At 43.1% G+C, this 22,103-nt stretch overlaps 1 protein-coding gene across 1 annotated transcript in view; it reads right to left on the minus strand.

Annotated features, from left to right (window-relative positions):
- Positions 1-14,076: 14,076 nt before the first annotated feature.
- Positions 14,077-22,103, minus strand: part of LOC119262274 — a 53,373-nt gene continuing 45,346 nt past the window's right edge. The window contains exons 2-6 of the mRNA XM_037533679.1: positions 17,048-17,171; positions 16,855-16,944; positions 15,503-15,580; positions 14,898-15,103; positions 14,077-14,187 (exon numbers count right to left, since the gene is read on the minus strand). Of these exons, the coding sequence (XP_037389576.1) occupies positions 14,077-14,187; positions 14,898-15,103; positions 15,503-15,580; positions 16,855-16,944; positions 17,048-17,171 (609 nt within the window). The remainder of the gene's footprint in view (positions 14,188-14,897; positions 15,104-15,502; positions 15,581-16,854; positions 16,945-17,047; positions 17,172-22,103) is intronic.

The following is a 22,103-nucleotide window of genomic DNA, read 5'->3' on the forward strand; positions in this document are numbered from 1 at the left end:
GAAGCTCCTTGGTGGCAAGGCTCCAGGGGTGGATGAGATCCGCCCTGAGTTCCTCAAGGCTCTGGATGTTGTGGGGCTGTCTTGGCTGACACGCCTTTTCAACATTGCGTGGACATCGGGGGCGGTGCCACTGGATTGGCAGACTGGGGTGGTGGTGCCTCTTTTTAAAAAAGGGGACCGGAGGGTGTGTTCCAACTACAGGGGAATCACACTCCTCAGCCTCCCTGGCAAGGTCTATGCAGGGGTACTGGAGAAGAGAGTCCGGCTTATAGTCGAACCTCGGATCCAGGAGGAACAGTGCGGGTTCCGCCCTGGTCGTGGACCAACTCTTCACCCTCTCCAGGATTCTGGAGGGTTCATGGGAGTTTGCCCAACCAGTCCACATGTGCTTTGTGGATCTGGAGAAGGCATTCGACTGTGTTCCCCAGGGTATTCTGTGGGAGGTGCTTCGGGAGTACGGGGTACATGGCTCTTTGCTACGAGCCATTCAGGCCCTGTACAAACAAAGCTGGAGTTTGGTTCGCATAGCCGGCAGTAAGTCAGACTCGTTCCCAGTGAGAGTTGGACTCCGTCAGGGCTGCCCTTTGTCACCGATTCTATTCATAATTTTTATGGATAGAATTTCTAGGCGCAGTCAAGGGATGGAGGGTGTCCGGTTTGGTGACCTCAGGGTCACATCACTGCTGTTTGCAGATGATGTGGTCCTATTGGGGACATCAGGCCGCGAACTTCAGCTTTCGCTGGATCGGTTTGCAGCCGAGTGTGAAGCGGCTGGGATGAGAATCAGTACCTCTAAATCCGAGACCATGGTTCTCAGGCGGAAAAGGGTGGAGAGCCCTCTCTGGGTCGGGGATAGGCTCTTGCCTCAAGTGGAGGAGTTCAAGTATCTCGGGGTCTTGTTCACGAGTGATGGTACAAGGGAGCGGGAGATTGACAGGCGGATTGGTGCTGGGTCAGCAGTGATGCGGGCTCTTTACTGGTCTGTTGTGGTAAAGAAAGAGCTGAGCCATAAGGCAAGGCTCTCGATTTACTGGTTGATCTAGGTTCCCACCCTCACCTATGGTCATGAGCTTTGGGTAATGACCGAAAGAATAAGATCGCGAATACAAGCGGCCGAAATGAGTTTCCTCCGCAGGGTGTCTGGACTCTCCCTTAGAGATAGGGTGAGAAGTTCAGTCATCCGGGAGGGACTCGGAGTAGAGCCGCTGCTTCTTCACGTCGAGAGGAGCCAGCTGAGGTGGTTCGGGCATCTGGTTAGGATGCCTCCTGGACGCCTCCCTTGGGAGGTGTCACAGGCGAGTCCACCTGGGAGGAGACCCCGGGGAAGACCCAGGACACGCTGGCGCGACTATATCGCCCAGCTGGCCTGGGAGCGCCTCGGAATCCCCCTTGGAGAGCTGGTGGAAGTGGCTAGGGAAAGGGAGGTCTGGGCTTCATTGCTTAGGAAGCTGCCCCCGCGACCCGAACCCCGGAGAAGCGGAAGATAATGGATGGATGGATGGATGGATATATATATACATATAAAAATATATAAATATAAATGTATTTACCTTGATTTCTTCTTGGATCTTGATATCACCATCCTCCACTCCTTTACTCTTTTTGAAATCAATTAGTTTGGCAGTTGCATTTTTGTCTGTGTAAACAAGAAATTGTCCTAAATGAGTGAGTCGTCATATAATATTATGGTTAACTGGGTTTATAGAAAGAGGGAGATGTACAGTGCATTTCTTCATCAGGTTTTTACTGCATTACTTTCAATAATAAAGAGAACTGTCAGTTGGAGATTATACCACATTTAACCCTTTAAACTCTACAGGTCTGTATGTGGCTCCACAAGCTCTTCATTGTAGTCATTGTTGAATACCTTGTAGTAGTTGTGAATAATCTTAAGTCTTAATATTAGTAACTGAATGAGAAGCCTAGAGGGTTAACTCTGTATAGTAGCACATCATAGGATTTAATATCATAACATGTCATACCCTAGCAAGTACCCTAATAGCACATATGATATAATGTCTTACCCACTAGAACATGCTGAGGTTTAACATCACCGTGAATAATCTTCTTCTCATGAAGGTAAGATAACCCGTGCAGAAAGGTCTTCAGAATTTGTTTCCTTTCCTTTGGGGAGTAATTCTTGATGTTTTTCTCTAGTGTTTGTTCTACAAGCTCCATAACGAGATATGTGAAGCCTGAACAACTAGCACTAAATTTATATTGTATAATGCTGGAGTTATTTAAGTCATGAAGTGTCATTTCATTGATTGATTCTTCAGTCATAGGGCTCTTTTTGATGGCTACTGCAGTGCCATCACCAATCATGCCCGGCAGGATGACTGAGTCACCTGCCCCACAATGTATTATAGAGTTGGGTTCTTCCACGTAATCTATCAGAACAGTAAGTATTAAACGTCCTGTACTGTTTTGAGAAAACAGTTGAACTGTTGAGTGGTGCACCACTTGAACTGAGAGAGGCATGTCGTCATCCATCGCTTATTTGGTTTGTTTTGTTAGTGGCTTCTGCAAAAGAAGAAAAGTGTTCCATTACAAAACGGTTCATATAATCTGCTTTTTGCTTTTATGCATCATTTTTTTATACCACAGGCTTATAACAAGAACGAACTACATACAAGTACAGTGAAATTTTCTATTTCCCAGCGCTGCAGGATAGGCATAACTGATCAGATATATGAATCTGATATTTGAATGTAATTAGACACGGTCGTTCTGATGAGGCGACTGGAGAGATTTTGCATGCATATGCACTGTTACACTAAAAACATCAAATCGAACCACAGCTCGTAGTCATTACAATGTAGACCCATGCTTTTAAACCCCCAGCCGTTTACAATGGTGACACGCCCAAGCCTGTAGTTAGTATGCTGCCACCTGGTGCTGCAGAGGCCTCATGCTGTGATATTGTAGAAAAATGACCTGACCTCCAGAAAAAGGTAGCTAGATAAAGCCCCATCAGATAGTTGTGCTCAGTTGATGATCCAGGCCTACACATCACACTTTCTCACCAACACACTGCTAATACTAACACTGCATTTGATTGTGGTGCCTTTATTAGTTGCATTCAGTGAATAAACATGACTGAGCTTCTCACTACTATGACCATCACCATTACTTATGCTTTTATTGGATTGTATGACGGAGTGCTTCCATCTCAGAATTGGCTAAAAGAGAAATTTCTGCATGAATTTTTCTTGAATAAAAACCTGTTCATCTGACATGACATCTAATAAATAAGAAATAAATATTCACAGCGCATTCAGTAGACAAATTAGCTAATTAGCTAAATTCTCAAATTTAAATGAAAGAAAAATGCAAACATAAAATTAATAAAGGGTTTATTTACAGTTCGTTTAGTACAGCTGACGAACATGCGGTTGAAAACCATGTGTGGGGCCTGCGTGTTCTCTAGTTTCTTAGCAAGGTATCGGTGTGGCGTATGTGAAGGGGGTAGGCTTAAGAAGGAGGGAGAGAGGTTGAGTGGAGGACGCAGTCGAGAGCAGTTGCGTTTTTCTCTCAGACCTGCGGCACTGAGTAGCCGAAGCTGTTGTGTGGATTTTATTAAAAGTGGCTCCACCGAACTCAGTCACCGGGTCCTTCACTCTTCTTTGTTTCCTCGTCCTCACTACTTATCGCCAACCGAACTAACCCACAGCCCCGAGTCTCGGTAAGACCGGGAAGAAGCGAACACTAAGTTTTACACTAACATGAGCCAAAAGCTCATTTCTGTCGTTTAAAGAAATAAATCACCATACATTAGCATGAAGTTCTGGATTTCTGCTTTAATAGTTCTGAAACGTGACCTCGTGATCTGAATTCCAATAATTAATAAAGGGTTTATTTACAGCTCCTTTAGTACAGCTGACGAACATGCGGTTGAAAACCATGTGTGGGGCCTGCGTGTTCTTCGCAGTGGTGCTGACTCACCACGGTGGTGCTAGTGCTAACATGAGCCAAAAGCTCATTTCTGTCGTTTAAAGAAATAAATCACCATACATTAGCATGAAGTTCTGGATTTCTGCTTTAATAGTTCTGAAACGTGACCTCGTGATCTGAATTCCAATAATTAATAAAGGGTTTATTTGCAGTTCCTTTTGTACAGCTGATGAACATGCAGTTGAAAATGTGGCCTGTTGTCAGCTGCCATGCTAACTCACCCCACTGCTAACACCGCATTTGGGGCCAACTGAACACACACTGGTTTGAAATGTTTGTTAGTCTAATGCAGATGACAGACACGACTGAGCTTCTCACTATTGTTATTACTATGCTTAGTCACCTTTAATAACAGTATCATCACGGATCTAAAACCCAAGCCACCTGATTGTTTTAACTCCGGTTTGCCACCTGCTGCTGAGAGTAATGCCGCTGAGTTTGAGTTCCGATGGCGAAGCAGTATTTCTGGACAGACCAGCAAAAAACCTGTGAGAACAGTTTTGATGAATCCAAATGAGAATCGAAATCCAAGTCTCTTTGCGGAGCAAATATACGTAATGTTTACAGAATTGAGTATGATGATCCAGTGATCCACAAATGAGCATAATAACGTGAATTCCGAAATGGTGCGAATTTCTTTCTATTCACTGCCACCTCAGAGACAAAGAGTAGAATACAATACATAGAATACAAGAAAAAAGTAGCAACAACAATTCGTGTTGATGAAGGCATAACACTGATATGTCAATAAAGATGTCGTTACCTGTCCGGGCAGGAGTCTTTGTGTATGTGTATTTCCGCGTTGGCGGCTCTTATATAAGAGGTTATGACATACCTCTTACGTAATGACGTGATCTGTGATGGGTGCCTTAAAAAACAACTGTTATTAACTGTGGATACAAGATATACTCTCAAATAAAAAGAAAGAAAGAGACAGTATAAACTCCTCTTAAATTTCTGTATGAATTTCAAGTAAAATATTTTCTTTTTATCTAAATCAAAGTAATAAATGAAAGATCTATCTACAGGCCAATCAGTGCAGGTGATGGATGTGAGAAAACCAATCAAAATTCAGCTTTTTTTTTTCCCCACCCATGTCCCCAAGCTCAGTGGTAGGCTACTTAGAGGGGTAGCTAAGGTAGCTTGGCTATGAAGCTAAGTTAAGTTTTTATACTTTCCATACAGTTCAGTTAGAAAGTAGAGTAGTACAAGGTAAAAGTTCAGCTTAGTGTATCAATGCTGCCAACTCAGCGAGTGATTTCAAATATAGGCCAGTATTAAAAAGAGAAGCAGTTACTTACCCAGCAATACCAGGCCTGTCAACTTTTATACTCAGGTTTCAGGGCTAGTATTTACTAAGGATTTTTAATAAGGATGTTTTTTGCTTCTTATTTGCGTGTGGATTCTATTTGCAAGAGGAATGCCATTAATGTTTAACACATACCATTAAAGCCATTTGGGTCGACAACATCTGAATCTGATATATTTTTTTTTTTAGAAATGCAGACATTTTTATTTTAATTTGTCGCATGTATAATGAAGTAAACCAGCCATTAGGGGTGTAAACCAGCCATTAGGGGTGTAAACCGGACATTAGGGGTGTGCTTTGTGTACTTCTGGTGCCGGTCCCAAGCCCGGATAAATGGTGAGGGATGCGTCAGGAAGGGCATCCGGCGTAAAACTTGTGCCAAAACTATCATGCGGATCAGAGATATGATCGCCATACCGGATCGGTTGAGGCCCGGGTTAACCACGACCGCCTCCGGTGCTGTTGACCAGCAGGGTGCCGGTGGAAATTGGACTACTGTAGGTTGAAGACCATCAAAGAGGAGAGAAGGAAGGCGGGTTAGACGGCAGCGAGAGAGAAGGAAAGGCAGGAGTGTGGAGGTTAGAGTAGGGACTCTGAACATGGGGACAATGACTGGTAAAGGCAGAGAGCTTGCAGACATGATGGAGAGAAGGAAGGTAGATATTCTGTGTGTCCAGGAGACCAGATGGAAAGGAAGCAAGGCCAGGAAGATTGGAGGTGGATTCAAACTATCATGGTGTAGAGAGGAAGAGAAATGGAGTAGGGATAATCCTAAAGGAACAGCTTGGGAAAAGTGTTCTGGATGTAAAGAGAGTGTCAGACAGGATCATGAGCCTGAAGTTGGAGGTTGATGGTGTAATTTTGAATGTGGTCAGTTCATATGCACCACAGGTTGGTTGTCAGTTAGAGGAGAAAGAGGAATTTTGGAGTAAGATGGATGAAGTGGTAGATGGTGTCCCTAGAGAGGAGAGATTAGTGATTGGTGCAGACTTCAATGGACATGTTGGTGAAGGGAACAGAGGGGATGAAGAGGTGCTGGGTATGTATGGTGTGAAAGACAGGAATGCGGTTGTAGGTCAGATGGTTGTAGATTTTGCAGAGAGAATGGAAATGGCTGTGGTGAACACGTATTTTCAGAAGAGGGAAGAACACAGGGTGACATACAAGAGTGGAGGGAGGTGCACACAGGTGGATTATATCCTTAGCAGGAGATGCCACCTAAAGGAGATTGGAGATTGTAAAGTGGTACCAGGGGAAAGTGTAGCAAGGCAGCATAGGGTGGTTGTCTGTAGAATGAGATTGGAAACAAAGAAGAGGAAGAGAGTGAAGACAGAGCCAAAGATTAGATGGTGGAAGCTGAAGGAGGAGGATGGTTGCAGGCAGTTCAGGGAAAAATTGCAACAAGCCCTTGGGGGCAGTGAGGAGCTACCTGAGGACTGGGAAACTACAGCTAAGGTGGTGAGAGAAACTGGCAAGAATGTGTTGGGTGTTTCGTCTGGTCAGAGGAAAGAAGACAAGGAAAGTTGGTGGTGGAATGAGGAAGTCCAGGAGAGTATTCAGAAGAAGAAGGCAGCTAAGAAAAAGTGGGATAACCAGAGAGATGAAGGAAGTAGGCAGGAGTTCTGTGAGGCTGGTCACATAGCGAAAAGAATGGTGGCAAAGGCAAAGGCTCAGGCCTATGATGAGCTGTATTAGAGGCTGGACAGTAAAGAATGAGTAAAGGACTTGTATCGTTTGGCTAAACAGAGAGATAGAGCTGGAAAGGATGTACAGCAGGTTAGGCTGATAAAGGATAGAGAGGGAAATGTACTAGTGAGTGAACAGAGAGTGATGAGTAGATGGAAGGAGGACTTTGAAGAACTAATGAATGAGGAAAATGAGAGAGAGAGGAGGACATCGGGGGGAGAGATAGTGGATCAGGAAGTGCAGATAATTAGTAAGGTGGAAGTGAGGGCAGCTTTAAAAAGGATGAAGAATGGAAAGGCAGTTGGTCCAGATGACAGACCTGTGGAGGTATGGAGATGTTTAGGAGAGAAGACAGTGGACTTTTTAACCAGGTTGTCAAATCAAATCAAATCAAATTTATTTGTAGCGCTTTTTACAACGGATGTTGTCACAAAGCAGCTTCACAGAATTTCGGAAAAGACAAAGTTTCAACAGGACTGTAAGGATGTACAGAAACCCCCCGGTGGGCAAGCCAGGGGCAACAGTGGCAAGGAGAACCTCCCTCAGAACTGAGGAAGAAACCTTGGGAGGAACCAGGCTCACCAGGGGGGACCCATCCTCCTCTGGTCAAACTACCTACAAGTGATTATATTACAAATATTAATAGCAGTAATATTGGTATTAGGAATAACTAGGAGTTTATGAGAACATCAGTGTAGGGTGGGCAGCTCGTCCAAGGTAGGTGGTGGTAGCTGGGCGTGGGCAGCTGGTCTGAAGTCGGTAGCAGGAGGGCTTGACAGTCAGTTGTCCTTCAGTGTCCAGCCAGACATGTGGGTGATTGTATACTCGGAAAGAAAGCAGGAAGAGGGAATTTAGTTTTCTTCTATCCGTTTGTACATAAACAGGGAATGTAAACATTTCCAGAGTGTGGCTAACGACTCCGGCAGATCTGACTATGACAGCTTCACTAACAGGAGAGAACCAGAAGGACACACAGACACAGCAGCACTCTGAGACAGTCTGGCATCCCTCCGCTCCACCGTCCACAAACCTGAGTGACCGCGTGCGAGCAGCGGGACGACAGCACCAGCGTCTCAGTTTACTATAATTCCCTGTGTCCATGGACCCCTGATTCTGCTGCCTTTATCTAGGGGGAACATTAGCTACCAAAAGCTAAACTGAACAGTGAGTTTTCAGCCTAGTCTTAAAGATTGAGACTGTGTCTGAGTCCCGAACAGTTTCTGGAAGATCAATCCAGAGTTTGGGAGCTTTATAAGAAAAAGCTCTTCCCCCAGCTGCAGCCTTAGGAATTCTGGGAACTATTAATAAGCCAGCACTCTGTGATCTGAGTAGTCGTGATGGCTCGTAATGGGAAACAAGGTCTTGTAAGTACTCGGGAGCGAGACCATGTAGGGCTTTATACGTCAACAAAAGGATTTTATAATCAATACGGAATTTAACAGGCAGCCAATGAAGTGATGATAGCGCTGGACTGATATGATCAGATGTTCTAGTTTTAGTGAGGACCCTGGCTGCGGCGTTTTGGACTAGTTGGAGTTTGTTTAAATTCCTGCTTGTGCATCCTGACAGTAGTGCGTTACAGTAGTCTAGCCTGGAAGTAATAAAGGCGTGTACTAGTGTTTCTGCATCACGAAGGGACAGGGCATTTCTGATCTTGGCGATGTTGTGAAGATGTAGAAAAGCTGTCCTAGTGATGCCGCCTGTGTGTTGATCGAGTGATAAATCTGAATCTATTATAACGCCGAGATTTTTAGCTAATTTTGGACCCAGAAGGAGAACCTCTGTTTTGTTACTGTTTAATAGGAGGAAGTTGCGTGACATCCAGCCTTTCACGTCTTTTACACAGTCCTGCATTTTCTTTAACCTGTATTGGTCATCAGGCTTGGCTGATATGTACAGTTGAGTATCGTCTGCATAACAATGAAAGTTACTGCCATGGTTACTTATAACTGTAACGGTAACATGTATAGAGTAAATAGTAATGGTCCTAATATAGACCCCTGCGGAACTCCAAATCTCACTTTTGAATAATTGGAAGATAAATTGTTTACCCTAACAAACTGATAACGTTCTGATGGGTAAGATCTGAACCATGATAGGGCCGTCCCTGTGACTCCAACCATGTTTTCTAACCTTTCTAGGAGAATATTGTGGTCTATTGAATCAAAAGCCGCGCTGAGGTCAAGTAGCACTAAGAGAGATATGTAGCCTTGATCAGAGGCAAGAAGAAGATCATTTGTTATCTTAACTAGAGCGTCTCAGTGCTGTGGTGTGGCCTGAATCCAGATTGATATTTTTCATATATATGGTTCTTGTGTAGATATGAACTAAGTTGTTGGGCCACAGCTTTTTCTAAGATCTTAGATATAAACGGTAAGTTAGAAACAGGCCTGTAATTAGACAAAACGGTGACATCAAGATTTGGTTTCTTGATCAGGGGTTTGGTAACTGCTAATTTAAAAGCTTTGGGAACATGGCCCAGACTAAGGGACGAGTTTACAATAGTTGAGATAGGGTTTATAATAACTGGCAGGACTTCTTTGAGTAATTTTGATGGAATTGCATCGAGTGTGCAGGTTGTGTAGTTTGCAGAAGAGATAATCTTCTCTAGTTCCAGCTGTGGGAGGGGGTGAAAAGGCTTTCCAGGCTTTTTTCTACAGCTGTGTTTTGTTCTATTTGTGATTTGGGATTTGTGGTTCAGTACCCGCCTGATTTTTAGTGATTCGGGAAATCACATTAAACAGAACTCTAGGATTATACTTATTATTCTCGATCAGCGAGGCCAGATACGGTGGTGCTTGAAAGTTTGTGAACCCTTTAGAATTTTCTATATTCCTGCAAAAATTTGACCTAAAACCTCAGATTTTCACACAAGTCCTGAAAGTAGATAAAAAGAACCCAGTTAAACAAATGACACAAATATTATACTGGTCATTTGTTTATTGAAGAAAATGATCCAATATTACATATTTTTGAGTGGCAAAAGTCTGTGAATGGGGCAATGGAGTGTGTGTATTGGATGTCGTAAAGGAGGTGACCTAGAGCCGGGTACGAAACGCCGCTGTACCAATCGGCGGTCCGTGGAGTTACTGATGCCACCGGGACGCACAGGTGAAGGCACGGGTGAAGCCCTTCAAGGAAGGGAAGGAAAGAAAGGCAGGAATGTTAAACTAAGGAACGCTGGATCACAGGTGTACGGACTGAGCCTAATTAGTCCGTGGCTCCTCGTCTGGCAACAGGCGGTGCAGGCTGGGCACCTTGCTGCCAGCTTTAACTGTGTTATGTGCAGTTTTTGATTGATTGGATTGGACGTTTAACAGAAAGATCTGTTTGGGTAAAATGACCACCTGTCACTGGACAGTGCAGTGTGAAGTCTCTGAGACGTGCAGCTGCAGATGGACTGGATGTCCTGTCCATTCTGCTGATCTACAGCGCTACACTAACCACAGCTGACATCATTGACAGCTTCACAGTCCTGGGTAGTGTGAACTCACTGGCTTCTCATCGTACATTCTCATCTCTATTCACTGTTTACTTCTGTTTATTTGTAACTAAATCACCAGTATATAAATAACTCAAGTGATAAGATGTGTGCCCAAGTGCCGTCGCACCATTTATGGCATTTTGCAGACATTCCTACCCAAAGCGACTTACAATTTGAGCATTTTCTTTATATGGGTAGACAAAGGTGGTGTTAGGAGTCTTGCCCAAGGACTTTTATTGGTATAGTGTTTGTTGTGTGCCCAGGCGGGGATTGAACCCCAGTCTACAGCATAGAAAGCAGATGTGTTGCCCACTACACCAACCAACCACCACCACACCTTAAGCAAGTCCTTCAATACATAAAAAATCTATATTAAAACCCTCCAAATGATTAGTTTTGAGGTTGTTTTGGTTTAAGATGTGGGGATGACACATATGATATGAAGCTATGATTGACAGCTCCTCCTGCCAGTAAAAATACTCAAGGAAGCTTTTGAAATGATCGTTTTGGTTATTATGTTATATAGAACATCAAGAGAGTCAACACGCTTTAGCTTGTACTAGTCAAAGTATTGTTTTATCCTTGTGAGACTACTGAGCGGTTTTTCCTTATGACACATCGTGTTTTTGACCTTCTGCCTGTTTTCTCCTGGACTGTGTTTGGATTTGCCCTTTTGTACTTCTGCCTGGTTTGTTGGACTCCTGGTTTTGACCCATCGCTTGTTTTGTGGACTCTGCTCTGATTTGCCCTTGTTTATGGTCTCCATTCTCACTCTGCTGTGTTTACTGGAACTGACCCCTGCCTGAATCCTGACCCCTGCCTGAATCCCGACTATTCTCTGCATCCCTGATTTCTACAAGTAAAGCTTCACTTGTTTTCAAACCACAAGCGTCTGCTTTGCACGTTACACTGGAGAATAAGAGGTTAAGACCTTCTCCCTCTCATGGGTTTTCGTCTCTGCACTCCTGTATCACATATGTAGTTGAAAATGGTACAAACACAACATATCAAGCTGGTAAATTCATGACTGAGTATAAAGAGCATCTCAGAGAGGCGGAGTCTTTCAGAAGTAAAGAGGAGGAGGGTCACCACTCTGTGAAAGACTGGACCATCAAATAGAGCAACAACTCAAGAAGAACGTTTCTCAACATAAAACAGCAAAGAGCTTCTGCTTTCCATCGTCTGCGGTGCAGAACATCATTAAAGACTCAGAGAATCTGGAGAAATCTCTGTCTGTGAGGGACGAGGCTGAACACCAGTATCTGCTGGCCGTGATCTTTGGGCCCTCAGGCAGCACTGAATTAAAAACAGACATGATTCTGTAGTGGAAATCACTGCATAGGCTCAGAAACACTTCTGAAAACCACTGTCTGTGAACACAGTTCATCACTGCATCCACAAACGCTGTTAAACTCTAAAACACAAAGAAGAACCCAAATATAAACAGGATCCAGAAACGCTGCCACCTTCTCTGGGCCTGAGCTCGTCTTTTTCATCTGAGCTCGTCTTTTTCAGGGACGGCCTTGATTATTTCAGCAAGACAACGTCAAACTACTTTCTGCATGTATTACAGCAGCATTGCTCTGTATTGAGAGTTACTAAACTGACCTGCCTGCAGTCCAGACCTGAACCACTTTTTCATGAAAAAGGCTTCAGTTTCCTAGAGAACATAAAGATTTGTCTTTAGTAACAGCCAAGACACCACAGATCGCACAAAGTCAGATTTATTCAGCTAAAAGCTCATTGGTACAAAATCAAGCGATGTGGAGGAAAAATCAGCTTCCACAGGAATGAAGATCAAATTCTAATCAAAAGTTTTGTGACAACCTCTACAAAAGCAGATCTTCTGGAAGCAGCTTTGGAAACAGGTTATTTACATTGACATTCAGATTACAGTAACACAGAACTGTGAAACTCAGAGACATTAACTGTCATTAATTTCCAAGAGTCATTAAGTACAAGTTCATTTGTTTTGCATCAGGAAAGTAACAAACCTTTTATTACAGCTTCTATACTGGCGTTCTTAAACCAATGGACTGACCACCCCACAGTCCAGACCTCAGCATCACTGAATGTGTTTGATTTACTTTAGAAAATGACCAGCTGAAGACTGAACTTTGGAGGTGTGTCTGCAGACTCTCTAAGGAGCTGAAAGTGAGTCTCTTGAAAAGAATGGAAGCTGGAATGAAGGTAAAGGGTGACTCACTGACCGCCTCACATAGCTGGGAGTAGATTTGATTAAATATGTTAAGTCTCTGCATTTTCACAGTCCTGAACATGGTCGGATCTGCACAAACTCAGAAGAGGTTCAGAAGTACAGTGAAGCCAGAACAGAGTGTAATAATGTAGATCTTCACAGAGAGAACAGATGCTGCAGAGGACGCAGGGATCTCATGCTCAGGTGCTGCTGTGTCATACTGTGGTACGTTATCTCTAAAATAATCTTCATGATCCTCACGATAACGTCTACGACTTAGAAAATGTCGACAATGTCTAGGACTTAAATGTCGTGGTCTGATTTCACACACCCAGCCCTGCATTCCCTCTGCATTTCCTGGGGTTTCTTCATCTGGTGGACAATGACGGAAGGTCTCATTCAAGGGTCCAGTCGTATCACTATCCTGAAGATAAAACATGCACAGTTTACTAGAAAATGTCATTTCACCTTTTACTATCCTCACATATGTTTACATTAATGTCCTCAATTTAATTTCTCATCTGGTGTGAATCAGCCAGTTAGATCACATCACTGGATGTCCTGTGGTGAAACTAATCGAGCTGATCAGGGCTTCAGTCCTCATCATTACATCTGTCATCAATGAGGTCAATAATATCTCACCATATTCACCCACAGCTTCCTCCCATTTGCCTGAGACAGAATCCAGAGCTGTAAACACAAACACACATAGCAATGTTTTAGTTAGAAGCCTCTCTACTCAGTCTGAGGGGCCCCAAGCCGCTCCCAGGCCAACTTGGAGATGTAATCCCTTCAGATCAAATGCCCGAGCCACCTCAGCTGGTTCCTTTCAGTGGGGAAGAGTAGCGGCTCTACTCTGAGCTCCTCCCAGAAGGCCGAGCTCCTCACCCTATCAAATAGTGTAGCTGCCACCCTGCGAAGAGGCTCATTTCCGCCGCTCGTATTCATGATCTCATTCTTTCGGTCGTTACCCACAGCTCATGACCACAGGTGAGGGTCAGGATGTAGACCGACCGGTAAACAGAGAGCTTTGCCTTATGGCTCCGCTCCCTCTTCACCACTACAGTCCGGTACAGTGACCGCATTACTGCTGCCGCCTGTCCCAGCCTGCGGCCGATCTCACCGTCCCTCTTCCCATCCCTCGTCAACAAGACCCTGAGATACTTGAACTCCACTTGGGGGAAGTCCTTTCCCCTTACTTGGGGTGGGCTTGCCAACTTTTTCCAGGCCAAGACCATGGAGGTGCTGATCTGCATACCAACTGCTTCACAAGTTGGATGCAAACAGCTCCAGTGAGCACTGGAGGCAACCATGTGACCCCACTTGTTCATGAATATCATGAACAGGAGTGGAGACAGGGCACAACCCTGGCAGAGTCCAACGCTGAAAAAGCTGTGAAAAGCTTGTGAAAAGCTGGTCTAATGTTCCATGACTGGGATGGAATCCTTATTGTTCCTCCTCAATCTGAGGTTCAAATGTTGGTTGAAGTCTCCTTTCCAGCACCTTGGCATATAGGCAGTGGGAGATAGTGGGGGAGGCCCTTTGTGGCATTGGCCCCTGTGTCAGAAACTGGAATTTAACCTCACTGGGGGTAAGGAACCAGAGCTTGTGTAGGAGGTTTAGAGGTATCAAGTAGATATAGTTGGGCTCACCTCCACCCACAGTGTTGGCTCTGGAACCAAACTCCTCGACGGGGGTTGGTCTCTTTCCTACCCAGGGGTTGCACAGGTTGAGAGGAGCTGGGTGGGTGTGGGGATACTCGCAAGTCCCCGGCTGGCAGCCATGCAGTTGGAGTTTGTCCCAGTGGACGAGAGGGTAGACTCCAATTAATCTTCCGGGAAGGCTTTCCACAAGGGTTAGGAGCGTGTTTATGGGAATTTCTTCCAGAAGCACATTTGTGAGGTCAGACACTGATGTTGGACGAGAAGGCCTGGCTCACAGTCTCCATTCTAACACGTCTCCACTGCTCTAGAGTCCAGTGGCGGCGCTTTACACCACTGCATTCCACGCTTTGCATTGTGCTTGGTGATGTAAGGCTTGGATGCAGCTGCTCCGCCATGGAAACCCATTCCATAAAGCTATCTACACTGTTTTTGGTTTTATACACCTGTGGCCATGGAAGTGGTTGGAACACCTGAATTCATTGATTTGGATGGGTGACTGAATACTTTTGGAAATATAGTGTATCTGGAAATGCATTAACTTATGTTGTCAGTGCTCTCATAATAGGGAAATTAGACATCGACTAGATTTAAGAATTCACTTGCCTCGTGATCAGGATTTGCAGGGTGGTGAAAAGATTCATCGAGAAATATCCAGTGATCAAATCTATCCCTGCCTGAAGTGGTGGCAATTTCGGAGTTTCTATCTTTACAGAACTTCAGGGCCTCGCTGCAGTTCCCCTCAGCCTCCCAGAACAGATAAAACACATCGTCGTGGAGACGCCACAGCTCCTCTCTCTCACTGTCCTTACCTAAAACTCACACAGACACACACAGATCATCTGACATGCAGAGTTATTAGTGCATTTATTGCCCAGCAAAACACCAATGATAACTGCTCTGTGGTTTAATTCCTGATCTGTGTTTACTTGGAATAAATGCTGTTTGGTGAAGTTACTCACAGTTGTCATGAAGTGCTTCACACAACACTCAACATCTCTTTCTATTATTGAAAGTGATTCCAAACTTCTGGGCACAAATAAAAGATAAAATGTCAAAGTTCTAAAAGATTTTATCTTTTATCTCATGGTTTTACCACCAATGGGTTAAATAAAAAAAAGGCTGTGATGAGAACTCAAGTTAGAATGTTGAAAAGAATCGTGTGTGTGTGTGTGCGTGTGTGTGTGTGTGTGTGTGTGTGTGTGGCTCACCAGAGGCTTTCGTTTCCTTTACATCAGCACTTTGTGGTTCTGGCTTGTTCACTTCAGCACTTTGTAATTGATTTGCAGCTACATAAAAAAAGGAAGGAATAATTACACACATCAAAGCACCAGGACTTTTTTTTACTTCTTTCTAAATAAATATAGAAAATAAAATGACTTCATTAATTTTCAACATTAAATATTCCTGAGAAAAATGTCTGGCTCATTAAAGGTTGGTCATTAGGAAAAAAATTCCTTTGATTTTAGCACAGCTGGATATTAGGATTCTTTAAGAAGAAGAAACTTTTCAAAACAATGCTATTCTGAAACATCAGTACTGTTGAAAATCCAGCAAAATCCCCCACAACTCATCCTGGTGAGCTCACTTTAGCACACAGCTCGACGCACAAACAATATCTCTATGAATTTTAGATATTTTCCTATTAATCTGTTTTCTGATGCTCTTTAAACATCAGGGTCAAGTTGATCTGTGAAGATGATGTTTTATTTGGTCCATCAGAAGGTTTTAAAACATTTAATCTAGAAAACACTGTTGATATGAACATGCATTCTGAGGGCTAATAAAGTAAAGATTTGGCTTTACTAAACTTTCAGCTAAAGTTTCCTTTATCATGTAAACAAGAGGTGCAAATTCAAGTACTAGATCATTTATTTTAAACTGGCTCAATGTTCTGTTAACTAAACTGTACAATAGGTTTTAGATATTAAACAGATAAAGGATGTAAAATTAGTAAATCAGAAATTCCTCCATTTAGCCAGTAAGTGGAAGTGGTAAGAACCCACTAGAACCACTGGAAGAATCTCTGCCTTTTCTTTTGGCTTATGGATGATAAACAGATATCAGTCATTGCTGTTGGAACAAAATCTTGTATCTCCAAAACCGTAACTTTTACAGCAGAAGGAAAAAACCTACTTTACTTTTAATGTAAGTCAATGGAACCAGAATTTTTTCGGAGGCATTTTAAGACCTTTCTTTTGGTCCATTCATCATGAAATTTATATACAATGTGAAGACTGACAGAAATGTCCAAATTATGGCAAAAACTGAAAAATGGAAAACAATGGAGACATTAGGTTTTGGTTTCGACTGGATGCCGTACAATACTGCTTAAACTGCATGAACGTCTGTGACATGATCTATGCAAATGAATCAATGTAGTGACTGTACCTATTCAGATTGAAATGGAATCTGTCCAATAAAACGTGTAGAAAAATAAAGTCATCTGCATAATTTCAGCACAAATTTTATGATTGTACCAACAGAAATGCTCCAAACTCACTTGGAATAAAAGCTCTTCACACTGACCTCGTGACAAAAATGTGAATATAGTTTAACTCACTGAAGATTCCGATCAATATCAGGATGACGATCAATAGCAGAGTGTTGAAGACCATCAGCACAGTCTTTATCCTGCAGCCCCTCACTGGCTCTGTTAGAGATGGACAGAGGAAATGTCCAGCAGCTCATCAGTGACCGTGAGACTGATTTTAATGCTAATTCTTTGCTGGGTTGAAGGTTCTGTGGGTTCTCACCGTGTGTTGGGTTTGGGTTCTTCACTGGAGGAGGATGGTGGAGAGTCTGGTACACGTCCTCCGTCTTCACGCACTCAGACATCTCCATCCTGCTCCCCGACGGCGCGTCCTCATAAACATTCATCTACAGCACAAACGTCCCACCTGTCTGTTATCAGTGAAGTCAGTCAGGCTGCAGTACAGAGCAATGATAGGGTACCAACCTTTCAGCGTTAACTGACCACGGACCGTCCTCAGCTGAGTCTGTGGAGAGACAGAGAAAGGAACACAAGTTATTTTTGGACAGATTTTCTCAACAGCCAGTGTGAGTCATTGTGGTTAGAACACAGAGGAAATGTTCTAACCTGTTTCATGTCATTGAATGTGCTCTGGTGGTCCACCCTGGACACTGAGAACTTGGCTCTAACTGAAAACATCAAGGTTTTGCAACCACTTGCTTCTGTGACAGGTCCACCATGGTCTTCACCAGGGGCTTCATCAACAAATCCTGAAACCAGTTGTTTGTAAACCCCCTGACTGTGTGTAGAGCCCCCTGCTGGTTAGTGTTATTTCTAGTAAGCTTATTATGAGGTGCAAAAACTCCAAATAATATTCAGCAATTTCAGTATAAGTGATGGAATGATTGGCATCTAAGGTCTCTGTGGAAAATGGACACAATGTTTATAATGTCTCAGTCAGAGTGATATTGTGTTGATAGTGTTATTTTAGCCATGGCAAGTTTGATATTAGTTTGATATTCTTGACGGCTTGTGGTTTCTCTAGTCTGCCAAAGATATATGCTACTTGCAGTGACCTGTCCAGTTAAAAATATGTATGCGAAGCAGCTCGAGCATTTATCACCTCTCATGTTCTAAACAAAGAAAGAGTGGCATGTACAGAACATTTCTGTTCAGCACGTCTCTGGTGAGGACGAGGGTAGATTTCGAGTCACCTACTAAACTGACCCACATGCACCAAAGATCAGAGCATCATGCTGCTTCAAGGCTCATCCAGAGGTAAACAATCACAACTGCCAACGAATGGCAGTCGCTCCCAGAGGATCAGCTTCATCTTCACCAGCTTCACAGGAGCCATCAGGAAGCTACACTGACTGACAGCTGGGCCTATCACCCAGACTGTGTTCTCTTGACGCTGGAGCCTCTTGCTCCAACAGCTGCGTTCTGACATGACTCTTCGAACACAGACGTCTGGATTCACGTCTGATTTTTCTCAGCAGAATGAAATTGTGATGAATATGAAGTTAGATTAATGTAATTCCAGTCTGGCAGGTCAGGCTGAGTCGCATCGCAGCAAATCTGATGCATATTGGATTTCAGTACCACACATGAAAGCGTCTCAAATCAGAACTGAAAATGTGTTTGTCTGTTCCCACTGACACACAGACACTCATCTGTTTCACAGGAGGAAGATCAGATTTGGGCCACTTTTACCTGCTGTGGGAGCAAAGCCTTTATTATTTCCATGCTGTGGGAACGATACGAGTCTGTGAACACAGCAAAGTGCTGACCTGCACTGAGGAAAGCATGATCTGGCGTTGAGCTCTCGTTTAGTGTGGATCATCTTAAAAATGCTTCCAAGGCAAACTGAACCAGGATTCACTTCCAAGCGGACCGACCCGACGACTTTTAATGAACGATAGTTCAGCTCTTTGGAGTGAACCTGAATACAAGTTCACACCTGGTTAACAAAAAGGACTAGAGAAAAAGTTGGTAGGTCCGCACCAAATGAGGTAGGTGTGAAAGCGCTTTGACCCTTTAAGTTGGTGGTCTGTGCAGTTTGGGGACAGCGGAGGGTTTTGTTTTCCAGTGTAAGCATCCTGGTACATTCACATTACAAGCCTCATTGCTCAAATCTGATCTCTGACATGATGGTTCGCTCTCGTTTAGGTCAGTGATTCAAATCGGTCATTAATGTGATGAACCGGCTCCTGAACTGACCCTCATGAGCTCCTCCTACTCAGTGACGTCACGTGACTGAATCACTGCATCATCAGCACAAACTAACGAGCAGAACGAGCTTCGCTGAGAAGATCATTAACTCTGATCAGCTCTCAGCTTCATTATTAGAGCCAGACGGAGGAGAAAAAGGCGAGATGAGCTGCTTTTCCACCGTTTACAGGCTGTGACGTCTGTTCGGCGCTGCTGCCATGGTAACGCTGAATGATGGAGCAGCGCAGTGGATTAAAAAGTCTATGAATTTCGATCTGAGCGTCACATTAAGGTCACATGAACACAAATCGGATACGTATCCGATCTAGGACCACAAAGTGACTTGGATTTGCAAGGATCAGATTTGTGTCCACACAGCCCTGAAAACACCAGATCTTAGTCCAATTAGGGCAAAAAATCAGATTTGCTTGACTTCAGCCTGGTAATGTGAACGTAGCCTTAAAGTGGTGTGGCTGCTGCACTCAAAGCTTCAAGTCTGTTTTTTTTCCACCATGTCATGAATACAAACCCTGCTCATCATGCTGCTTTCAAAATGGGTTTGAAGCGGATTAACAGAGAAATAGTTTGTCGTGATGGGTGGTGTTGTGCAGTCATAAACTTGGGTAAGTCAAAGTAATAGTGACCCTACTGTTCAAACCAGTGAGCTATGCTGAATGGGCAATATGCTGTGGTCATGTGATCAGGCTGGCTGTATGTTGTTGGAACCGTGGGGAGCTGTACACAGAGTGGTGTTTACACCCATGAGCACTAACTCAATGTCAGAAGGTGCACATGGTGTGTAATCCTGTAAAACGTTTAGCCAACAGAGACTTATTTCCCATTGATAGTGTAATTTGTAAATTTTATAATTCAACGTTTATTTTGTTTGTTTTTCGGTGTTTGAAGCTGAAAAGGAGAGTAGTAAACATTTGTTAGACCTCAGTAGGATGACTGGATGAATCCTTGGACAGGATTGCTGCCATCGCATACCGTCACGTGTCCACTGAGTCTTACCCTGGATCTGGACATGATCTCCCAGACTCTTTTATGACCATTGCTTTTGTTGTGTCCACTTTGCTCCGCCCTTCGGATTGTTTGCTGCATTCTTCTGATTCATCTTTTCCACCACGTCTTTTGCCTGCCTCTTTTTCGGACTGCTGTCTTTTGGGTTTGACCCTTGCATGTTTTTTGACTAAGACCCTGGACTTCAGTTCTGAAAGTAAAGCCTGTTTTGTGTTTTCGAACCACGAGCCTCTGACTCTGTGAGTCAGTCCTAAGGCACTGGAAACATCGCATAACCTTTAGCAGGTTGTGACAGACTCGAACTCCACAGAGCAAATATGATAATTATACCACCCTCATCATCTTCGTCATTGAGGTACATCCAGGTTCTGACACACAGTGCAAAAACCATGTTTCCCTAGTTTAACTGGAAATGAAATGGGAGGCTCTGCAGCCGGACTGAAGACTGTGAACCACAGGACACTGATCATGTGAATTTTACAAAAGCTTTTTTTGTTATTTATATCTTGTCTTTTTATTGCACATTTATCCCAAGTTATGATTCATGTCTGCACCAAATCCATACAAACCGGTTTCACATCCTCCCCAGTGCAGAGAGCTTCAGTGCCATCTACTGTACGCTACTGTCACAAACCCGATTTCCAGGTTTTCTCCATTTTAATACACTTGACATATTGGAGGTCTTTATTTATATATGTGTGTGTGTGTGTGTGTGTGTGTGTGTGTGTAACACCCTGCCTAACTCTGTGAAATAAAGGCAGGGCCCTGGGTCCCATTGACGTAGGGGTGACGAACAGGATGTGTTACAATTTGTTTGATGTAAACAAAATGAAATGGACTTGGGGTCAAAGCGCCACCGGGTGTCTCCCTTTTCTCTCCCACCCCAGTAAAGTTTTAGTGCTTCATGTAATCCCTTAATCCGAAGAAATACAAGTGTGATATACAAGCAAAGTGGCAGGAAAACTACTGAAAGGAGATTTAGTATTTAGTGGCGCTATAGCTGTATCTAAAACAACAGCTAGATCAAACGAGAACACAGGTAACCACCCCCCCCCCCTAAAATTTCTAGAATTTCCTCTGAAACAGAATAAATTCCATAATTGGGAAATTTGATTTCTAGGCATCTATACACATGTTATAATGCATTCATGAGGCATCATAAACATGGTTATAAATATTTATAAAAATGAATTACACTGAATTACACTTTATAGCCATGTTTATTACACATTATGAAATGTTAAAATATTGCATTATAAATGGTTAATAACATGTGGACGAAACCAGTTCTGCGTGTTCGTTGATGCAAAACCAATGAGACGAGTAGATCAGACTGAAGTGAAACAAAGTTTTATTACAGAATTCTGGTTACAAACAGAGAACAGGCATCATGCGTCTCCCAGGTCAGCTCTGACCTCCCAACGTGTTCTGACTCCTTTTATACCCTGAAGCTGAATGTGTACATGTTCCTGTTTAGTGGGTGCAATGGACATATGCTTTACCATGTATGGATGTGAAAACCTCATGTTCTAACGAAAACCTCACAGTTTGTGGCCTTGGCCAGTTTCCTGATGCGTACATCTCTGCACGCTAAGCGCGAGTTAACGCCTTCTGATATTAATGCTTAAAAGTGTACTACTACAAACATTAATACTCAAAAGTATACTACTACAAGCATTAATACTCAAAAGTATACTACTACAAACTTTAATACTCAAGTGTGCTACTACAAACTTTAATACTCAAAAGTATACTACTACAAACTTTAATACTCAAAAGTGTGCTACTACAAGCATTAATACTCAAAAGTATACTACTACAAGCATTAATACTCAAAAGTATACTACTACAAACTTTAATACTCAAAAGTATACTACTACAAACTTTAATACTCAAAAGTATACTACTACAAACTTTAATACTCAAAAGTATACTACTACAAACTTTAATACTCAAGTGTGCTACTACAAACATTAATACTCAAAAGTATACTACTACAAACTTTAATACTCAAAAGTATACTACTACAAACATTAATACTCAAAAGTATACTACTACAAACTTTAATACTCAAAAGTATACTACTACAAGCATTAATACTCAAA

The sequence above is a fragment of the Pygocentrus nattereri genome, chromosome 23 (genome assembly GCF_015220715.1).
Source record: "Pygocentrus nattereri isolate fPygNat1 chromosome 23, fPygNat1.pri, whole genome shotgun sequence".
In the NCBI taxonomy this organism is placed as follows: Eukaryota; Metazoa; Chordata; class Actinopteri; order Characiformes; family Serrasalmidae; genus Pygocentrus; species Pygocentrus nattereri.